Genomic DNA, 20,654 nt, shown 5'->3' on the forward strand with positions numbered 1-20,654 from the left:
CCGAATCTCGCACATGCACGCGGTCTTGAGCGCGCTTAGGTACACGATATGTTTTCGCAGAATTTGAACAGCACTTAACACTTGTGCTTAAAAATAAAAAGGAAAAAGTTTCTGTTGAGACACTAACAGAAATTTAATCCAAATGAAACAAGATTGGTCGGAGTAAAAAAAAATTCCGAGCAAACACTTTTTTTTTTGCGTACGAATTTGCTGCTAAGTTATATAGGTCTACAATAAGTTTCCGAATGTATCGATGTATCTTAGGATAGAAATGACATAGTATCGTCTCGGACTGAATGATTGTGGCAGTATCTTGTATTTGTATCTCAAATAATTGTTGCCTATATTATCTTGTATCGCTTCATGATACCATCGAAAAGCATCTTTGCCCAGCCCTTTGATCAATCGAGAGTCAGCTGTACATGTTTCGAACGCGCGAATGTAAAATAAACTAGGATTTCTCATTTAATTTCAATTTATTACCTTAAAAGCCCCAAAGGGCATTACATAAGGGGTGGGCGTGCATATACTTATAGTACATCAGTTTAAGAATAACAGAGCACAAGTTTTAAATACAACACACGTGAAAATTAGGCACTTAATTCCATCTAGTACACACATAGATAGCATATACCATACATTTTTTTTTATTCTGAAAAATAGTCTGTTAGTCTTTGCATGAATGTAGGTGCACAGGTTAAGGCGGCAATTGGGTGGGGCAGGTTGTTCCAATCTGTTGCTGCGCGAAAAAAGAATGAGCCTTAAAAAGTGGCAAACTTGGTACGCGTGCCGAGTGCGATGTCGTATACGGGCAGCGGGAATCATGTATGGTGGTTGATTAAGTGAAGTATGATAAAGCTTATAAAAAAGAGAAAGAGTTGAGATGCGACGGCGATGAGCGAGTGTAACCAATCCGGAATCTTTTTTCAATGATGACACGCCATCATCATATGAATACGTTGAATGGGTGAACCTTATGGCACGGTTTTGCTCCGATTCAAGTCAGTCGATTAGATATGCTTGATGAAGGCTCCATACGGCACATGCATATTCGAGTTTAGGTCTGATTCTGCTTTTATAGGCTAGCGATTTCACATGTTTCGTCGCTTGCTTTAAGTTTCGCTTTAAAAGACCAAGATATCTATTAGAAGATGAGATGACGTTAGTAATACGTGGGCTCCAAGTCAAGTCATTGGTAAGGGTAACACCAAGGTATTTGTAAGACTGCGCAGTTTCTACGTCTACGTTATTTATTGTGTATGGGTAAGCTAGTGGGTTACGTCGGCGGAAGAATACCTCTACATCAAATTTGTTTGGGTTAAGCGTCATTAACCAGCAATCGCACCATTGTTGCAAGCGGTTAATATCCTCCTGAAACGAGATTGGTCAGACATGTTAGTAATTGGTAAACGACACAGTCACCTGCAAACATGCGAATATTGCAGGATACACGCAGTGGTAAGTCGTTAATATATATTAAGAAAAGGAGAGGCCCGAGGACAGATCCTTGTAGAACCCCAGAAGTTACCAGTAGGGAAACAGATGGGCTGTTGTTAAAAAGGACAAACTGTGAGCGGTTATTAGAGCGTTTTGGAATAGGGGCCCCAAACGTTTTGGGGCCCCAAAGAAATAGCGTCGAAGCCACTGCGCATGCGCGAGACGCAAAGTGCGTTTGGGTTTTGCGTTGGGAACGCTATTTCACCGATTTAGCGGGAGCTCAAATAGCGTTCCCAAAAGCTTTGCGTCAACTAACATGGCGGCACCCATCGAAGCGACGGTTCTAACCTAGCACCAAACTGGGTTCGATTCGCGGTAACACGTGAAGTTCGCAAGCTAGGAGAAGTGACTGCAGTTATCGCTTTCTCTCAACTAGCGTGTGTTATGAAGATTGATTCATTAGACGCCGCTGATTCCGAATTCGAGGGTGGATTTTATGGCTCGTAGGCCTAACACGGCTAAGCTTGGCTGGTGAAGGCACGTAAAGTTGGTTTTGTTGCTCAATACTAAGCACAACTAATTGTTTGCTGCTTGAAGAATAACCTCTAAATTGTTATTAAACGCAAATACATGCAAGTCAAAATTACTATTCATATCATAAAATGGTATATTTTATTTAATTATTTATTTTTAATCGTTTTTCTTAGCCGTAGTGGCGCTGTCAGCGCAAGACGCTATCCGCAAACGCAAAGCCCTATTCTAAATCTCTTCACTCCTGCGTGCCCCAACGCGAACACCCGCAAAGCTCTTTGGGGCCCCAAAATATTGGGGCCCCTATTCTAAAGCTCTCTATTAAGGAAAGCTTCAATCCATCGCAATATATCGGGGTGCACGTTCGCCAGAGATAGTTTAGTAATAGTTGTTGATGTGGTACGTTATCAAATGCTTTCGCGAAGTTTAGGAATATTGCGTCTGTCTGCTGGTTAGTATCTAGATTGGTGTGAAGGTGATGAAGGAAAAGTGCCAATTGCGTTTCGCAGGAAAATCCCTTGTGAAATCCGCGCTGTGAAAAATGAAAAAAACTTTGCTGCGTCTAAAAATTTCTTAATTTCTGTATAAATTACATGTTCCATGATATTGCAAGGTATGCTTGTTAGTTAGATGGGGCGATAGTTAAGTGGATGGTTAATAGTATATTGGTAACTCATTGTCGAAGAAACTGGTGCTGCATGGTGCTCCGTTGCACAGTAGCTCTAGCTGCGTCTCTCATGCAGAGGCTGGCACTGTTTTCATACTGTCACGTGTCTTCAAAGAGGACTCGCTACCTTTAATGCAGACAATTGGCTTCCTAAAAACACGGCGGTGGTACCTGGCTATCGAGCGGCCGGGGGTAGCACGCGCGCTTCTTCTTTCTTTTTCTTCTTGCCTCTCCTCTTGCACTGTGCCCACTACTGCAGGTGGCAATATGAATGGCACTCGTGACTCTGGCGCGACAAAGTCGACGGAAAAGACAGAGAATGAGCTTTAACGAAAAGCATGGCTCAGTGGCCTAAGCAGGCGTGAGGATCAATGGGGGGATCATAATGTAGACAAAGATGTGTACAAGTAATATATAAGGCTGCATGTCCATAACCTGCCGGTCAAGGCAGCCTCGCGTACACACCCCCGTAAAGCATTCGTAACAACAAGCTACGCAGAAACCATCGTCGTGAGTGACCGACAGAGTACCCGCCTTTCTTCCTCCTCTCCCGTCTTTGCAGCCCATGATCGCAACTCGGTTGCCCGAGGGCACGCACCCATTCTCTCGCCTTCTCAAAATCCCTTCGTGACAGCCGTGCTGGGGCGAACGCGCCCACTTCGTGCTCGTGTGTAGGCGCCAACGCCGTCATCGGTGTTCGACGGAACGCTCACCTGCGCCTCCGGCGCATACTTCGGGGGTCAGATCGTCCACGATGGGCTGGCCGCCGCCGGGTGGCCAGCGAGAAACGCAACCAACCGGGCGACCGAGCGCCTCCTCTACTCCGCCCTCCGGTTCCTCCCCGCCACTGGTTTGCCTGAGAGCATGCACCCTTCCTCTCGCCTTCCCGCGACGAACAAGCGAGCCAGATAACGAGCGATAGTGTGCCCCCTCCCACAACTCCCGCCATCCCACCCCTTCCCGTCACTCGGTTACCTGGATTGATGGTATGAGCGTACCCTTGAGTGTCCCCTTCGGTGGGTTGCGCCACCGAGCTCGTGTAATTATATTGCCTCATGACCTACCTATGTTGAAAGAAAGAATGAAAACGAAAAACCCAGGATGAATTCCCACAACCAAGGTTTCTGAACTCCTATTCTGAACTTCGTTTTCGTACGCGTTCGTTGCTTGATTCCCTACTTCCACCAATCTTCCAGACGGCTCTTACTGGTCTCTATTGCGGACATGCTTACTTCCCCCTGCTATCGCTGAATCCAAGGGCTTCAAGGACGCCAGTGATTCCTAAATGGACCGCTGGACAGATATCTTCACATTCTAATAAAAGGTGCTACATCGCTTCCCTGGCTTTACCGCAGCAAGCACATGCTTCTTCTTCATTCTTATATCTCGCTTTATGAGTGCGTGTTCTAAGGCGTCCTGATCTCGCTTCGAAAAGTAATGAGCTTCCCTTTGAGCTATCATAAATTGTGTATTTCCTGATTTCGTTTTTTTTCCTCTTAAGTGGTTACTGATGAGATGTTTCTTTTCCATTGTCGCCAACCATGAAATTACCTCAGGCTCTCGGACTTTCCGCTTGACGTTCTTTGTTGCTGCGTTGCTCACCATACAGGCCGCATACATGCTCGTAAACTCCCTAGTTCTTTTCCTCCACTGTGAATCAATGTTATAACTGCACAAGTACGTGAACACTCTGTCAGCCCATTTAAGTTCTTTCATAATCCTAAGTCGATCTTCATAATTACCTTTATTGTGAGCTTCCCTCACTTTAAGAAGAGCTTCATTTCTAGTCTTCCCGTGAGCGTCCAATGCGAGGCGTCCCACTGGCCTTTGGTTGCCATCGAGTCCTGATTGTACCCATGATTTTATGCAAACAACCGCATTTCCAGATTTAAATCCTGAAACCATTAACCTTTCCACACACCCCAGAGCACAGCTTACCTATTGTACCTCCATAGCGGTCTGTGTTTCATTAAGGTCGCATTTCTCTTCCCCTTTACTGTTAATATTTTTTCCTGTGTTTGCATATATCTGTTGCCTTTGTTTATCCGTATACCAAGGCATTGTTTTTCTTTTACCCGAGGTATTTCCTGGCCCTGTATTGTCACTGTCTGTTCGCTGTTTTCATTGAATACAATGACACCTGATTTTTCAAAGCTAAATTTCAGACGTAACTTATCGCCTTCCTGTCCACAGATATTACCCAGACGTTGCATATCAGCTTCCCTGTTAGCTAGCAACACAGTGTCGTCCACATAAAACCTGGAAGCTGCTGCTCTACTACTGTGCCCACCTGTTTGTATGAGAGATTAAACCCGATATTACTTCCTTCTAGCGCAATTTCCATCCTCACCATGTACGTCATAAGCAGCAGTGGGATAAAGGGCACCCTTGCTTTTGTCCCTTGTTGATATCAACTTTCTCCTCGCTCCTCATCCCTTCCCATTCAACGCAAACGGTATTTTCTAGATGAATCTCTCTCAAAAACTGTAGACAATCGTCGCCTAAGCATTCCCTTTCCAGAATCTCCCACAATATGTTGCGGTCTACGTTGTCATACGCTCCTGTAATGTCTAAAGAGGCCTCATATAACGGTCTCCTTTCTACTCTTGATATTTCAATACACTGAGCAAGCACAAATAAGTTATCATCCAAACGCCTACCCATTCTGAAGCCATCCTGAAGTTCTCCCAAAATGCCAGTATTCTCTGTCCATGCTTGCAGGCTTAACTGCCTGCATTACTAACCTGTATATTTCCGAAGTAATGGTCAACGGCCTATACGAGGGAATTCTATCTTTCTCCCCCTTACCATTATAAATTAAATTAATTCTACTTTGCCCCCGACTGTCTGGTATTCGTCTATCATTTAGGCTTCTTTCTACTGCTTTCAGCAGGACTTCCGTACTTTTTCCTCCTAGTTCATGAAGCAGCCTAACGGGAACCTCGTCTAACACTGTGGCTGTGGGCTTAGCAGTTTTCTGTTCGGCTTTCTTCCAGTTGAAATGTGTCAGTACCAGCTCCTTTTCCATCTGGTTATCTTTTATGCTCTATTTTTCTTCAAATACAACCTCGTCATTGCCTTGGAATGATTCGACTCTTATTTTGTAGATGTAATTTACTGCCGCGTTCCCTTCCAGTTTGCTTGTATCTTCGTCTAGGATATTGTTGTGCACATTCCACGTGCTTTGTTGACATTACCTCTCCTGACACGTCGGCAGACTGCGTTCCATTGTCACAACCATTCTTGTTCACGATGGCGGCCCTGTTCAGCTTTTCCTCGGCTGCTTGAAGTGTTTCTTCCAACGCCTTCTGTGCTCCATATTTTGATCATTTTTGAGCTCTTCCATATGTTTCACAAGCTCATGCTGGAAGTCTTCCATTTTCTTTAGCTTAGCATCGACATCACAGTGTCTGACGGTTGACTCGATTTCTTCTCCATTCTCATCCATCCCCTCCTCTACCTTGAGGGACCCCCCCCACACTGCATGCTTTGCCGTCTTTCTTGCCATGTGTGGCACTTCGATTTTTCTAATGCAAATACCGAAGCTTCCAGAGCACGTGCGTTTTAGCAAAAGCCGATGCGCACAGTATCTAAACTCTAAAATCCCGCAAAGTAATTATAAAGAATGTTTTAGAAGCAATAAATGCCGCGGAGACTTAACGTATGTCCCGTGTTCGCACGTGTACAACCACGTGGCCCACGCTCTCACTCTCCTACCAAAGCAATATTACCGGTACCAATGCACACACAGTAAAACCACAAATAGCTATTAGTCTTAGCAATTCCAAACTACTATTGGAAAGCATATTTAGCGCCAGCAAACAAGAACGGAAGGGAGACGACACCACAATGCGCTAACTTCAACTTGATTTTCAGGAAATACACCTATATAACCCATGCACAGTGGCGCCACCTCATACAAATCTTAACCATCCAAAAAAGGCGTCTTCTTATCTAACAAGTCGACCGAAGGGGCACTAACACACGTGTCCTCGTATTCGGGACGTGGCAAATCAACGGACGAAACGCAGAAGGAAGGTAGCGGTAGTGCCCTAGCAGCATAGAACGTCACATAATCTTAATAAAATGGCTAGCCGGGTGGAACACAAAAGTGATCTTTTCAGCACCAGAAAAGCTGGAAAACAATATGTCGATTAACGGACCCGTACCGTAAGCCAGCTGCTGGGTGCTCTACGAATCGTCGAAGGGCACCAGTGGGTTGCGTAGAAGCTGTCGTATGTGAGCTTCCGCTGTCCTGCGGGAAAAAAAAAATGCATCGGACAGACAGGGAGATGTCTTAATGACCGATTACGGGAACATAGCCTAAACGTGATAAAAAGGCAATACGGTCATCTGTCAACTCACTATCAGAAATGCGGCTGTGCGCCGATGTATGGATCCTGCCGGGTTCTTGCGAAGCACAAAGATAAAGACGTGCGAGAGATTATTAAGTCTCAGGCTATCTGGCGGAATAGTGACACGTGTGTTAGTGCCCCTTCGGTCGACTTGTTAGACCAGGAGACGGCTTTTTTGGATAAGATTTGGATGAGGTGGCGCCACTGTGCATGGGTTATATCGGTGTATTTCCGCTAATTATGCTTCAGTTTACCAACACGCCCAACAAATGGTACTATTTGAAGGATGTAAAGACTCGACGTCCCACGCAGTTGCACGTGCTGAAGCACATGGCCTGAAAGGACGCTCCGACTAACCTACAAAACCAAATATGCAGAGAAAAAGAAAGCATGCCAATTATTACTTAAGGCATAAAAAGAAAAAAATTAAAGACAGAAGCAAGCTCAAGGCATGCACAGAAACTCTTGTTTTCGTTGACCCCACGGAGCCCTAAAAAAACACGTCCGTCCGCCACACACATCACCAAACATCAGGCACCCAAGAGCCCCCACTACACGCTTCTCCACTTTCGCCACCGCCCTTCTTTGCAACTCGCTCGTCTCAAGAGCGCGTGCCCTTTCCCTCAGCGCATAATATCGCCTTCACTCTCGTAAGTCTGACCACCCTCGTACCACGGACCTACCGCGAAAACTGCCGAAAGAGCCAAAGAAAGCGATTCGCTTTAAAATCCGCTATCGACGTGCCATATCGAGCGCCTAATGCATGTTGGAAGCTACCAGCTATAGACAGTTTTTTCATGGGCGCCGCCATATTGCTACGCAGCTGCGTCATCTATGGGCAATCGGCATGCTGGCTTGGGCGAACGCTCCCTCTTGTATGTCAGGTATACGCTCGGCGCTGGTTTCTGGCGTTTGTTTTCGCGCTCGCACGGTCTATTTACAGTGACTTGGCATCTTCTACGTGTAAAACGGTTCTGTGAGACGTACTGAAGTGGTTTAAGTCATGCAGCATGGCCGCACTTTCTGCTGGCGTTGAAGCGGACGGAGCACGCAGTGCGATGTGTGCGCGCGTGTTTGAGCCTACAGTAAGGAGATCAATTGTGTATCTCTGAAAATTCCATTCGCTATTGTCCGCTTATAGCAGTATTCTCCTTTAGTTCGAAGCTGCAGTTTAGGAGCAATCAAACACACGCGACGATCGTAACAGCGTGGGTACCGCCCTGCTACAGGAGAAGTTGTGCCGTTATGCTTTGAGAAGCGTTCAAACTGTTAGCTGTTGATTCCAATGCGTGACTACTTGGTTCGGTGGACGTGGTTTCCACTCATGAATAAAATAGGTCCGTAATAACAGCATACCTTACACTGTCAATTACACTCGTCCAGCAAAGCGACCGTTTACGAACTGCGCGAGCGTCCTAAGCAGTGCAAGATGCTGCATGACAGATATCTTTGCCCTATATAGCGCAAGGTCTAAGCATACGATATCAACGCTTACAGATCTGTAAACGTTGTGCGGCATGATCACGCGAGGTTGTATTGCGTCGTTAGCCCATTTTCTCTCTTTATTTTTTGGAGAAGGAGGATGACAACCGAATTTTTTTTTCAGTTTTGTTCGTCCTGTTCTCTACGACGCACTCCTCCATATTACAGAAATTTTGTCCTCATAAATAGCCGACGCATTCTTTTGATGAGGTCTCTCTCGGAGATTACGGCTTTACAGCGCAAAAAGGGCAATGCCCAAGCAGATAGCTTACATGTCTATCATACTGTTCTTCCAACCGCAAGTGATCGCTGTGTTGAGCAGCGCCACCGCCCTCACACAGGAGGCTAGCAAAGACATATCATAGTGATTTCAAGTCTACTACACTTGAAAGATGTGAGAGCGATGCCGGTGTATCACAAATATTTGATAGCGCCTGGCGCTTAGATGTTTCGGGGTTGCCTTAGGTTGGCCGTACACGAACTTACAATCATGTTTTAGTTCCTACGCCAAGCGATCAGAGAGTGAGCATATTTTAGATTTCCTGGCAATAGGCAGACACCGGTTCTCTTCATTGATTGAAAACCGGTACATCTAAAATAGTTCTCCATACACACACACACACACACACACACACACACACACACACACACACACACACACTGCGGCTGCTAATGGGCGTCACATCTTTGCGCCCACAAGAGATATTTCCGAATTTCCGATTACTGCAGTTACCGGTGCACAGAAACGCTACACACTGCTTCCCTGACGACCTTGTGTGAGCAGACATTGCGAAAAATTTCATCAAGTATGAGTTAAAACATCTCCAAATCGTTCCACAGCAGGCGACAGCAATGCTGTCAAGCAGCGCTGGCCTGAATCGCAAAGCCAGAGAGGAGGAAAGGCTCGCCGAGCGCCCTTTCCTCCTCGCCCGATGAAAAGGTACATAAATTGTCATTCCGTACAGCCAATTCTTGGACCAACAGTTACCGCGTGCTAAGAATCCCGTGGTTTCGCTGTAACGGTAAGTTTTAACAACTATCTGTCGCACACAGCTCGAGACAGCGAAGAGCGACTGCAGGATCGCGCTCTGGCCCTGTATTTGGACTCGGTGGCTGCGCAATCCGCAATCAACTCGGCTCATCTACCTTACCTGCCAGAACAGAGAGTGCATGCTACCGCCATCGTTCCTGCTCGTGTAGAAAGTCGTAAGTGCGATCACACCCTCATTCCTCTTTTTTTTCTAATGCGGAGAATTGGAAGCGTCGTACAAGGCCTTTTCATTCAAGACAGCTTCATGGTACGTCTCTTGAGCTCAGCAGTAATTGCATCACGCATCGTGAAAGAACGCTCAAGCAAAGTTGAAACTTTTATTGCTAATGCATATTAGCTTCACTGCATTCAGTACTAAACGTACGCATCAAATGCCAGATACAGCATAAGACGTTTGATTATAATAAAGGTTCATATGGCAACACACGGGGTTTTATATCACACCGATTGTCATTACACGGGATCATGGATATGGGGCGAATGAAGAATGCACCGTTTTCACTATATTTGTACCTCCCTTCATTAGGTGCCTCTGGTGAGGGTGGAACAAATTTCTTCTGTTTTGATCGGTCGATTTGGCCTGTCATGTGCCGTGCCTTCGGGACGTGGCCGTCCGGTTCACACTTTAGCGATTACACATTTGGAAAGCGCTCGGCGAGAAGGATTCTCGCATGAAATATCATACTGGTGGTATAATGTTCCAACTTATTTGCCATAAATTCTAGTGTAGCCAGTTGAGCGATCTTGTCGTTATATTTAGTGACTTTCTGCCCCATTTAGCGGCAATTTTTCTTCCTTCAGCGACCAGTGACTTTTTAAAATGATGTGACAGAAAACTTGGCGACTGATTACTGACTTGCGAGTTTCAAAAGTTGCTTTGAAAATGGCTTTCTTGAGCGCGCTCTATTAAGCATAAGCTGCAAGGGGGCTGGTCTGCAAGTAGGACTTGCGCGGTCTCGCATCTTGCAAGTAGGCGGTCGAATAGGTTGAACAGCAGTAAGTGAGCTCTGTGGCCATGTAAGGTAACTGCGGTCTCCATTTGCTATGTCCATAGTGTGCGGTTCGTTGCACCAAAGGGGTTCTCATCGCTCTTTTTCTTTTAAGTCCACGAGTCCTTATGTTGCGCTTCCTACAGCTTCATTTTGTTGCTTTCTTTGTGGAGGACTACGGTGGCTGTGGAGCCGCTATAGATATCTTCCAGTATTTTTACATATGGCTCATCTACAACCTGATTCCGTAATGCCTCCATGACTGCTGAGGTTTCGACTCAATCAAACGCTTTCTCGCAATCAATGAAAGCTATATATAAGGGTTGGTTATATTCTGCACATTTCTCTATCACTTGATTGATAGTGTGAAAATGGTCTATTGTTGAGTAGCGTTTACGGAATCCTGCCTGGTCCTTTGGTTGACAGAAGTCTAAGGTGTTCCTGATTCTATTTGCGATTACCTTATTAAATACTTTGTAGGCAACGGACAGTAAGCTGATCGGTCTATAATTTTTCAAGTCTTTGGCGTCCCCTTTCTTATGGATTAGGATTATGTTAGCGTTCTTCCAAGATTCCGGTACGCTCGAGGTTATGAGGCATTGCGTATACAGGGTGGCCAGTTTCTCTAGAACAATCTGGCCACCATCCTTCAACAAATCTGCTGTTACCTGATCCTTCCCAGCTGCCTTCCCCCTTTGCATAGCTCCTAAGGCTTTCTTTACTTCTTCTGGCGTTACCTGTGGGATTTCGAATTCCTTTAGGCTATTCACTCTTCCACTATCGTCGTGGGTGCCACTGGTACTGTATAAATCTCTATAGAACTCCTCAGCCACTTGAACTATCTCATCCATATTAGTAACGATATTGCCGGCTTTGTCTCTTAACGCACACATCTGATTCTTGCCTATTCCTAGTTTCTTCTTCACTGTTTGTAGGCTTCCTCCGTTCCTGAGAGCCTGTTCAATTCTATCCATATTATAGTTCCTGATGTCCGCTGTCTTACGCTTGTTGATTAACTTAGAAAGTTCTGCCAGTTCTATTCTAGCTGTAGGGTTCGAGGCTTTCATACATTGGCGTTTCTTGATCAGATCTTTCGTCTCCTGCGATAGCTTACTGGTTTCCTGTCTAACGGTGTTACCACCGACTTCTATTGCGCACTCCTTAATGATGCCCATGAGATTGTCGTTCATTGCTTCAACACTAAGGTCCTCTTCCTGAGTTAAAGCCGAATACCTCTTCTGTAGCTTGATCCTGAATTCCTCTAGTTTCCCTCTTACCGCTAAATCATTGATTGGCTTCTTGTGTACCAGTTTCTCCCGTTCCCTCCTCAAGTCTAGGCTAATTCGAGTTCTTAGCATCCTATGGTCACTGCAGCGTACCTTGCCGAGCACTTCTACATCTTGTATGATGCCAGGGTTCGCGCAGAGTATGAAGTCGATTTCATTTCTAGGCTCACCATTCGGGCTCCTCCACGTCCACTTTCGACTAACCCGCTTGCGGAAAAAGGTATTCATTATCCGCATATTATTCTGTTCTGCAAACTCTACTAATAATTCTCCTCTGCTATTCCTAGAGCCTATGCCATATTCCCCCACTGACTTGTCTCCAGCCTGCTTCTTGCCTACCCTGGCATTGAAGTCGCCCATCAGTATAGTGTATTTTGTTATGACTTTACCCATCGCCGATTCTACGTCTTCATAAAAGCTTTCGACTTCCTGGTCATCATGACTGCATGTAGGGGCATAGACTTCTACCACCTTCAATTTGTACCTCCTATTAAGTTTCACAACAAGACCTGGCACCCTCTCGTTAATGCTATAGAATTCCTGTATGTTACCAGCTATTTCCTTATTAATCAGGAATCCGACTCCTAGTTCTCGTCTCTCAGCTAAACCCCGGTAACACAGTACATGCCCGCTTTTTAGCACTGTATATGCTCCTTTTGTCCTCCTAACCTCACTGAGCCCTATTATATCCCATACATGTGCCATGCCTTTATTTATTGTGCTTCTTACCGTGCTCTCTTTCCTTTCCAGTGAACTTGCCAGTGTCTAACATCAACATGTTTATAGACTAAATAAAGCGTCATGACACTAGCCAGGCAGCGGGCGAGCGTCTCAGTCCGCGTTTTCCGCTACGCACCGAACAACGCAGTCCCGACGCCATATCAGAAATCTACCTCGCGTCTGTGCATGCTGCATAATCGGTTCGTAGCCGATGGCTGCTTACCGGTTCGAAGTTTCGCGAGCCAAGCCTCAACCAGCTTCTTGTCCTGCGGCTACGTGTGTATAAGGCTGACACGAGGCACCGCTGCCTACGTCCGGCAGTGCGGCACCGAGCAGTAGCCTGCCATGCCTCCAAAAGCAGCCAATACCTATTATAGTGCTTTCAAATGTTGTCAAGCAAATACCCAAGGGGGCAAAACCTCACCACTCAATCCAAACCGCAGCCGCAGGTGGGATTTAAAACTTTCGTTTTGAGCTCGCCTCGGCGCTTCCGAAGCAGCCGACGTGGCCGCTGTGTCCACGTTGTCCCGCATGTCACGTCACGCCGACGGTGGCGTCAGCTTTTCCAGTGGTGGAGCTCGCCCCCATCACCAGAGTGGACGTCTCGTCCTCTGTCCAGGCCGCCGCTGCGCATTGCTGCGCTCACGGCTGAGCTCATACGTGGCCCGCAGGCCGTGTCTTGGAGGTGACCGGCTGCGGCGGCGAAGGTTGAGCCGGAAAGGGTCGTGGCCTCATTGGCGCTGGCTTCCCGCGCGCTTAGTGTTGGTGGTGTCCCGGTATCCAAGCTTCCGAGACGCGGTGACACGGGCCACGAAGCGTGCACTGCCGGCTGAGGGTGCTCGTCAGCACGCCAGCTTTCCGAAACGGGATTCCTCGCGGCTATGTTGTGCGATATGTTCGTGGTTGTCTGTCGGCTCGTGACACCTTGCTTACATATACTTAGTACACGAATCTTTATTGCAATTTATCTAGCCGATAAAACGAAGAGCCTCACATCATGTAGCTGTCGAATAGTTTGCCGTCGCTAACGATGATTGCCTGTCGGGCGAAACTGCGACATTTTCCACAGGTCATTGGGGATAGATGTGCGACACCCACTGCGCAGGGTACCAAACACGACATCGACTTTCCTGAACAGGCTGGAGCGCGTGAGTGAGGTACCATCGCGGTCGTTGCACCTTTTCTGAATTTATTTAGGAGCCGCCCAAAATGACCTGAACCTTGACGCGCTGTGGTTAAGTCAGCTGGAGACCCTGTAGTATGTGCGAAGTACGTGACATCGACATAAAGTGAGATCAAGAATGAGAGGAATAATGTTCTCTCAAGAAGAACAAGAAGTTAAACTGGGTTGGCAAAGAACGATACCTTTTACGATACCTTCTTTTACCTTGTACAGAGGCATGGTAAAGCGTAAAAAAATTCAGGATAGAAATACAGGCAACACCTAAAAAGTTTTCTATGTAGTTCCCCGCTACGTGCTGCGCTTGGACAGTGTGTTTGTGCAGGACTATATACCTATAAGCAGGGAGTTCATGGCATCGTAAGTCAGTTAAGAATTGAGCCAGCTTCTACGGCTTTCCTGAACAGCTCTGTCATAGGACAACAGTTTTTGATACTCTGGCCCGTAATACGCACACACTGGCGCTTAGATTGGGGCGCCCAATGCGCTAAAACTTTGGTCAATATTTTGTGCGCTAGTAAGGATCCCTTCTTTAACAAACTAAGTGCCAATATAGTCTTGAAAAATAATGTAATCATCAATAAATGACTTCGTGCTACACTCTACCACTCTTTATGTAATGTTAGCAGAAAACACGTACTATTGTAGTTTTTATTGAGCATCAAGTGCAGTGCAAGCCGTATTAATATCAGCTAACATAGGCGCCACTACTCGCCCAAAATGTAGTGGTACCACGTCAAAATACATATCTCGCCTTACATAGTAAAATTACTTGTACGCCGCTAGCCTCGTCTGATCAACAACTCTCAATGCTTCTGTGCCAACAGCCACTACTCGGCAAAGGTCGCTCGAAGACCGTGCATTCTGCATGCACCTAGACAGGGTGGCAGCTGATTACATGAAGAACAGCAGGCTTCCGCGGCTGCTTGCAGCAGGATATGACAGGAAGAAGGCCGGACGCACATCAGCAGGTCACTCGAACCGTGAGTACCGTTCATTGGGATCTGTTGACCTTTGGTCGCGCTGCCATCTTGATACCATGCGATAAAATAACCGCGTAGTTTGTCAGCTATGAATAATTATCTGGTCCTTCACGGTGATTCTTACAACAGGGCACTTACCACCTTTTGTTGCTAATGCAGCTTCTTAAGTTTTAGTCCTTCGATAGAGACCACGCGAAAGCATCAGCGGAGATACAATTCCCCAAAACATTAGATTAGCGATTTTGTTAAAATTAGAGACACTGGAGGCTTTCTGACTTTGTTATTCGCCCTCATATCCGTGAAATCACATAGGCCACGTGATAGAACATTGCGGCTAACAAGGCTCTGCCCCTTCGAATGAAGAGTTATGGTCGTTAGAATAAACAAATAGTGCGCGGTTATTTAGGAAGCATTACGTCTTTCTTAAAGCATAAGAATCAGGTTTTCTCATAGAAGCTTATGAAGGAGACGTTTGTGGTTTCTTTATCGAATCCTGCTGAAAACTTTAAAAATATTCACTCAGCAGCAGATTTGTCTAAAGCGCGCTGTAGTTTAGGAATGAGAGATTTTATTTGCGTCTCGCACGAACATGATTTTCGATAACCGTGCTGTCCCGAAGAGAAAAGTGAATTCGGCTCAAGGAAGTTAACTAGGTGATTGATTATTACGCGTTCAAGTAATTCGCAGCAACCGACAGTGAACGAAATGTGTCGGTAGTTGGGAAGCGATTACTTGTCACTGAATTTATGGAACAGTACCACCTTTCTACCTTTCCATTATTTAGGCAGAGTATGTGTTTCGATAGACTGCCGAGATATATTCTAGATAAAATGATCGAGTTGATAGCACACGCGTTCTCTTTAAATTTTGCACTGATTGAATCGAAACCTGGGGAAGAGTGATGTTTCAGTGGGTGGATCAGACGAATTGCACGAGATGCGTTCACAGGAGGCATGACTATGTAGTTGCGATGACGTATCACGGATGACTGGGTGCTTGAAATCGCAGAAAAATTTGCGACAAAAATATAATTCAAAGGGCTTGCAGAACAGTCAAATGGAATAGTATAACCAGACGAATCAGAAGACCAAATATGGTTGCCATATTACTAGATTATCAAGATTACTAAAAAGATTACACCGCGAAGCGATTCAACTGGGAAACATTAACTTTAAAGCTATTCGTAGTTATTTCAAATTCAAACGAGACAAACTTCTTTTATACTTCTCTTGCTTCTTTGATTTCTTTTTTGGCAAAAGAAATTGTATTTTGGTCTCCTGCCTTTTTTGGACAAGAGCAGTATGATTGCTTTGTCCGTTCTTGCTCTGCACGTGGGAGAGAAATGTGTGTATAATAAGGTACACCTTGGACTTTTTTTTTCTTCTTCTTTTGCATGTCCATAGAAGATAGTATTTGTCTGCGTATGAGTATATGCGTATATTTTATGCATTCCTGTAAGATTGTGCAAATTTGCATTTTGCTACGGAACTTTATTTTATTATTCGCGTAATTATTCTGTACAATTTCCCAAAAGCTTTAAGCTGATTGCGTTTGTCATTGATGTAATCGCTAAAGCGGGGGCTGCGACTTTGTCAACCTGTTGACATGACAGCTTTTTCCGCACGTCCCTTCGTATCGTTACCCTGCGCTGATACCCGCCATGGTTTCTCAGAGGCTATGGTGTTAGGCTGCTGAGCACGAGGTCGCGGGATCGAATCCCGACCACGGCGGCCGCATTTCGATGGGGGCGAAAACACCCGTGTACTTAGATTTAGGTGCACGTTAAAAATCCCCAGGTGGTCCAAATTTCCGGAGTCCTCCACTACGGCGTGCCTCATAACCAGAAAGTGGTTTTGTGAATGAATGAATGAATGAATGAATGAATGAATGAATGAATGAATGAATGTTTATTTCATCTTGAATACACTTTCAAGAAAGGTGCACGGGCAAAAGGCGCACAGCGCCTGACAGGGGCCCCTGTACCCCCAATATAAGCTGTTATTATACATTATTTAGTGGTAGTTCATTGGCAGTGAGCGGACACACACAGCGTTACATATTTTAACACATTATGCACGAGTTTACACAAACTTAGAACACAAATAACATAAATTTTTGGGTTACAGTTTGTTTACTAATATAGATAGTATAGATAATAATATATAGTTCACAGTCAATAACGTAAAGGGTATACAGGTAAATTACCATAGTACACTAAAGTGCAGCATATAAACCATGAACATGTACGTATCCACGTAAAACAAAAAAACAGGAAAAAAAGCGGGTTATAATATACTTATGTAGCAATAATCACTCTCTCAAACACTGTGTTAGTAAAGATTCCTTCACATGGTTCTTGAAGGCGTTTCTTGTCATACTGAAATCAATGTTATCTTCTAGCTTATTTAGGATTGTTAGTACTTGGTACCTGGTTGTTTGTTTACCATACTTGGTACTTGTGTTTAGGGTCCGTTTTCTTTTTAGTCTAATATCGTAAGGAGCTTCATTAATGTTTTCGTGTATATAGAGAGCATTTTTATATATATACTGCAGTAGTTTAAAATCGTAAACGTCGTTAGCTTTAAGCATTCGGTATTTAAAAAATAATGGTAATGTGCTTAGTTCATGACATGGTCCCTGATAGTTTTCGTAAATGCGCAATATTTTCTTTTGTAGAATAATGAGCCTGTTGTAGTTAGCTTTTGTTGTGGTACCCCATACCAATATGCCGTACGATAATCTGGAGTAGAACAGTGAAGCATATCGATTTTGTTTCAGCCAAATAGGTATTAAGTGTGCAATTTTATACAAGCACCCAACAGATCGGGAGAGTTCGGTAGCTAAATTATTAATGTGTACATTCCATGAAAGGTGCTCTTGGAACCAAACACCAAGAAACTTTTGCTCTTTAACCCTGGTTATCTGTTGCCCTTCAAAAGTTAAAACTATTTCTCTACTTAGTGGTTTGTTAAGTGCACGAAATATTATGTACTTTGTTTTTGTTGTGTTAAGCTGCAGCCTATTTTCCCGGAGCCAAGCAGCGAGGGATGCAAGGTAACTGTTGGCCCTTCTTTCTAAATCTGTTAAATCTGTGGAATTAAAAAAGATATTAGTATCGTCGGCATACATAATAAGTTCAGGGGAGTTGGGTATAGTTACAATGTCATTAATGTAAACAAGAAATAAAAACGATCCTAATATAGACCCCTGTGGAACGCCTTGTGTTAACTTTAGCTGTGATGATGTGGCGTCTTTTATTTGCACGATCTGATAGCGGTCACTTAAGTAGTTTTTAACGAGCTCTAATACAACTCCCCGCACACCATATCTAGACAGTTTGTGCAGTAGGATATCGTATTTTATTGAATCAAATGCTTTCTTTAAGTCGAGAAATAAACCAAGTGTTAACTTTTTACTGTCAATGTTAGTAAGTATGCTATCTTTAATATAGCACAACGCTTCTTCGGTTGCTCTATTTTTTTGAAATCCATATTGGCTACTAGACGAGATTTTGTGTTTGTCAAAAAAAGAAATTAGCCTTTGGTTAATCACACTTTCAAAGATTTTGGACAAAATGTGGAGCACCGATATCGGTCGGTAATTTGATAAATTATTTCTATCACCTCCTTTAAATATAGCTCTTACTCGTGCACTTAGGCACGTAAAACCCCATAACTATTTTTTTAACTGCTCTGATGCGAAAATAAACATCATTGTCATATTACGGATTTATCACGTGTCAAAATTTTCCAACGTGTTTTTTTCTTTGCCGTGGCAGCCAATGAATTAGCTAAAAATGGCTCTTAGCGTTTTCAAGAAAGAGTATTTATGCATCAAGTGCAGATTTAATGCTCCCAAACGTGAATTACTTCGTGCGTCTAGCGGAGCGATAACGCCGTTTATTGCTCTTTGATAATGTTAATATGCGCGGTGTGTAAGGTGCATGCGGATGAAGGAGTGATTGTGCGGGTTAGAATGCATGTCGTTGTAGGGCGATTACTTCGGTAGGGGACGTGTTCCAGTTAAACAGAACGGAACGATTGGGAAAATTACCAAACAGAACGTCGATAAATTCAATTAGTTCTCTGTTAGAAACGTCGAAAGTACCCTTTTTTTGGTCGTAAGTAATTTTCTTCTAGGCAAGCTCGGGATTCATTTACTGCCTTATCAAAATTTTTAGCAACATTTTTTAGACTGTCTTTAGACTATTGTTACTAGAACCTACAAACAGTCAATTGAAGTCCTGCCAACTGACCTTATGCATCCTAACAACGCTCTAGTAGCACCCTAGAAACAATTGGCCAACAACTCCCAATAGAAACGTGTTCATAGGATGTCATTACACTTCCTACCAATTTCATATGAACGCTTGTCTTTATACACCCTAGTAACATTCTTTCAAAAGAAGAATGTTCATTTCGAGGGTTGACTGACACCTAGACAATGATCGCCTGTCGGTGACAGCTGTGGCTCGTCTTTGTGTCCGCAACCCTTTCTGGAAACTGCATTTAAAGGGAGAAATGTACCTCATGGCTGAGATTGAAAAAGAACCTGACAAGACCGCCGGATCAATTTTGCTGTGCATTTAGGGACTGTATACCTTTATCTCTAGAGACAATTATTGTTCTGAAAGCCGACTTTGTTCTCCAAATGTGATAAAAATAGAAAGATGCAGTCATGTAGGGAAAATTATGTCGTTATTCTCTTTCGCGCAAAGACATCCTTTAGCACTTGACGCTTTCAAAGACAAAAATTCGCTTCAAACCGCCCTGCGGAAAATAATGCTGAAGTCTATTGTAGTAGTACTTTTATAGATGAATAGATTTCCAAACCGTAGTGGCTATAACGTTAGCAGTTTTCAGACGCCCAAAGCACGGAAAAAGCATGGCCTTTGATATCCTGGCTCTTGACATCCGGAGTGCGATAATTATGAATGCCATGGTGACCCGTTGTAAGAGCTGAAAATTTTGTCCCCGTGTTGTGAAGCGAAATCACTGAATATTAACAGTGCATAATTATTTCTTTTCACTCTGTTTTCACACACAGCAAGCTACCATCGCCGTAAAGCAGATCGATTGACATAGCTACTTTGCCTTCACTTTGAGTCAACATCCTATTAGTTTCCTTTAATGTGCAGAAGCCGTCGTTAGGAGGCAAGGACGAAAGCGTGCGAATAGGGACGCATATAAAGCTACATTTTATATACAGCTAGCGTAATTCTATTATTCTTTTACAGAAAGGTGTTACTTGCACAGAGTTCAGCTTTTCTTTCTATTCGACCTGTGCGCTTACTCAGTTCAACACTCGCTCTCACTCAGCAGCAGCAGTAGCAGCAGCAGCTGTATTTTGCAGCCTTTTGGACATTTGAGCGGCAACGTTCGGGCCTGAGTTTCGGTTGTTTTTCTTCTTTTTAACAAATATCGTGACTCTGCTCATGCTGACACGTTCCAGCCTAGGGCGTACCATTTATATCGCGGAGCGCACTGACCTGAATATCTCGTTTCCAAGCTAATTGGTGGCCTTGCAGAAGCAGTGCGAGGGCCGATTTACTCTCGAGCCATCCGCCTGCCCGCACGCATGTGGTCGGGCCAAAATTTTCCTGACTCCGCAGACTGGTACACGCATTCCGGTTTACACTACATGTGCGAGCCCAGTGTATGCCAAAATTTGTGAACTAGTGTGCGAAATGTGCGCTTTTCCGCACGACCGCACGCGTGCGGCAAGCGGGCGTTGTCACGGCTCAAGCGTAAATCGGCCTTTAATTAACCACACCTAAGGCCGGGATAAAGCTGTGTAACTGGTGCAAGGAAATACTTCCTCCTCACATAAGTGAGAAGGAAGTATTTAATGGTGTACTTAAAACATTCTTTATAGAAAAGCAAGATGGAAGTATTTCGATAGTGTATGAACAAATGCTACTAGAATGTAAATTTAAATAGACTGTCAGTAAAGTAAATAGAAAGTTGGTAGAAG

The 20,654-nt window shown here is 44.4% G+C and overlaps 1 protein-coding gene across 1 annotated transcript in view; it reads left to right on the forward strand.

The window, feature by feature from the left end:
- The window catches only part of LOC139052379 (uncharacterized), a 79,645-nt gene that overhangs the window by 42,311 nt on the left and 16,680 nt on the right, over positions 1-20,654 (forward strand). The window contains exons 4-6 of the mRNA XM_070529478.1: positions 9,526-9,678; positions 14,526-14,681; positions 17,694-17,735. Of these exons, the coding sequence (XP_070385579.1) occupies positions 9,526-9,678; positions 14,526-14,681; positions 17,694-17,735 (351 nt within the window). The remainder of the gene's footprint in view (positions 1-9,525; positions 9,679-14,525; positions 14,682-17,693; positions 17,736-20,654) is intronic.

Source organism: Dermacentor albipictus, unplaced genomic scaffold (genome assembly GCF_038994185.2).
Source record: "Dermacentor albipictus isolate Rhodes 1998 colony unplaced genomic scaffold, USDA_Dalb.pri_finalv2 scaffold_22, whole genome shotgun sequence".
Classification (NCBI taxonomy): Eukaryota; Metazoa; Arthropoda; class Arachnida; order Ixodida; family Ixodidae; genus Dermacentor; species Dermacentor albipictus.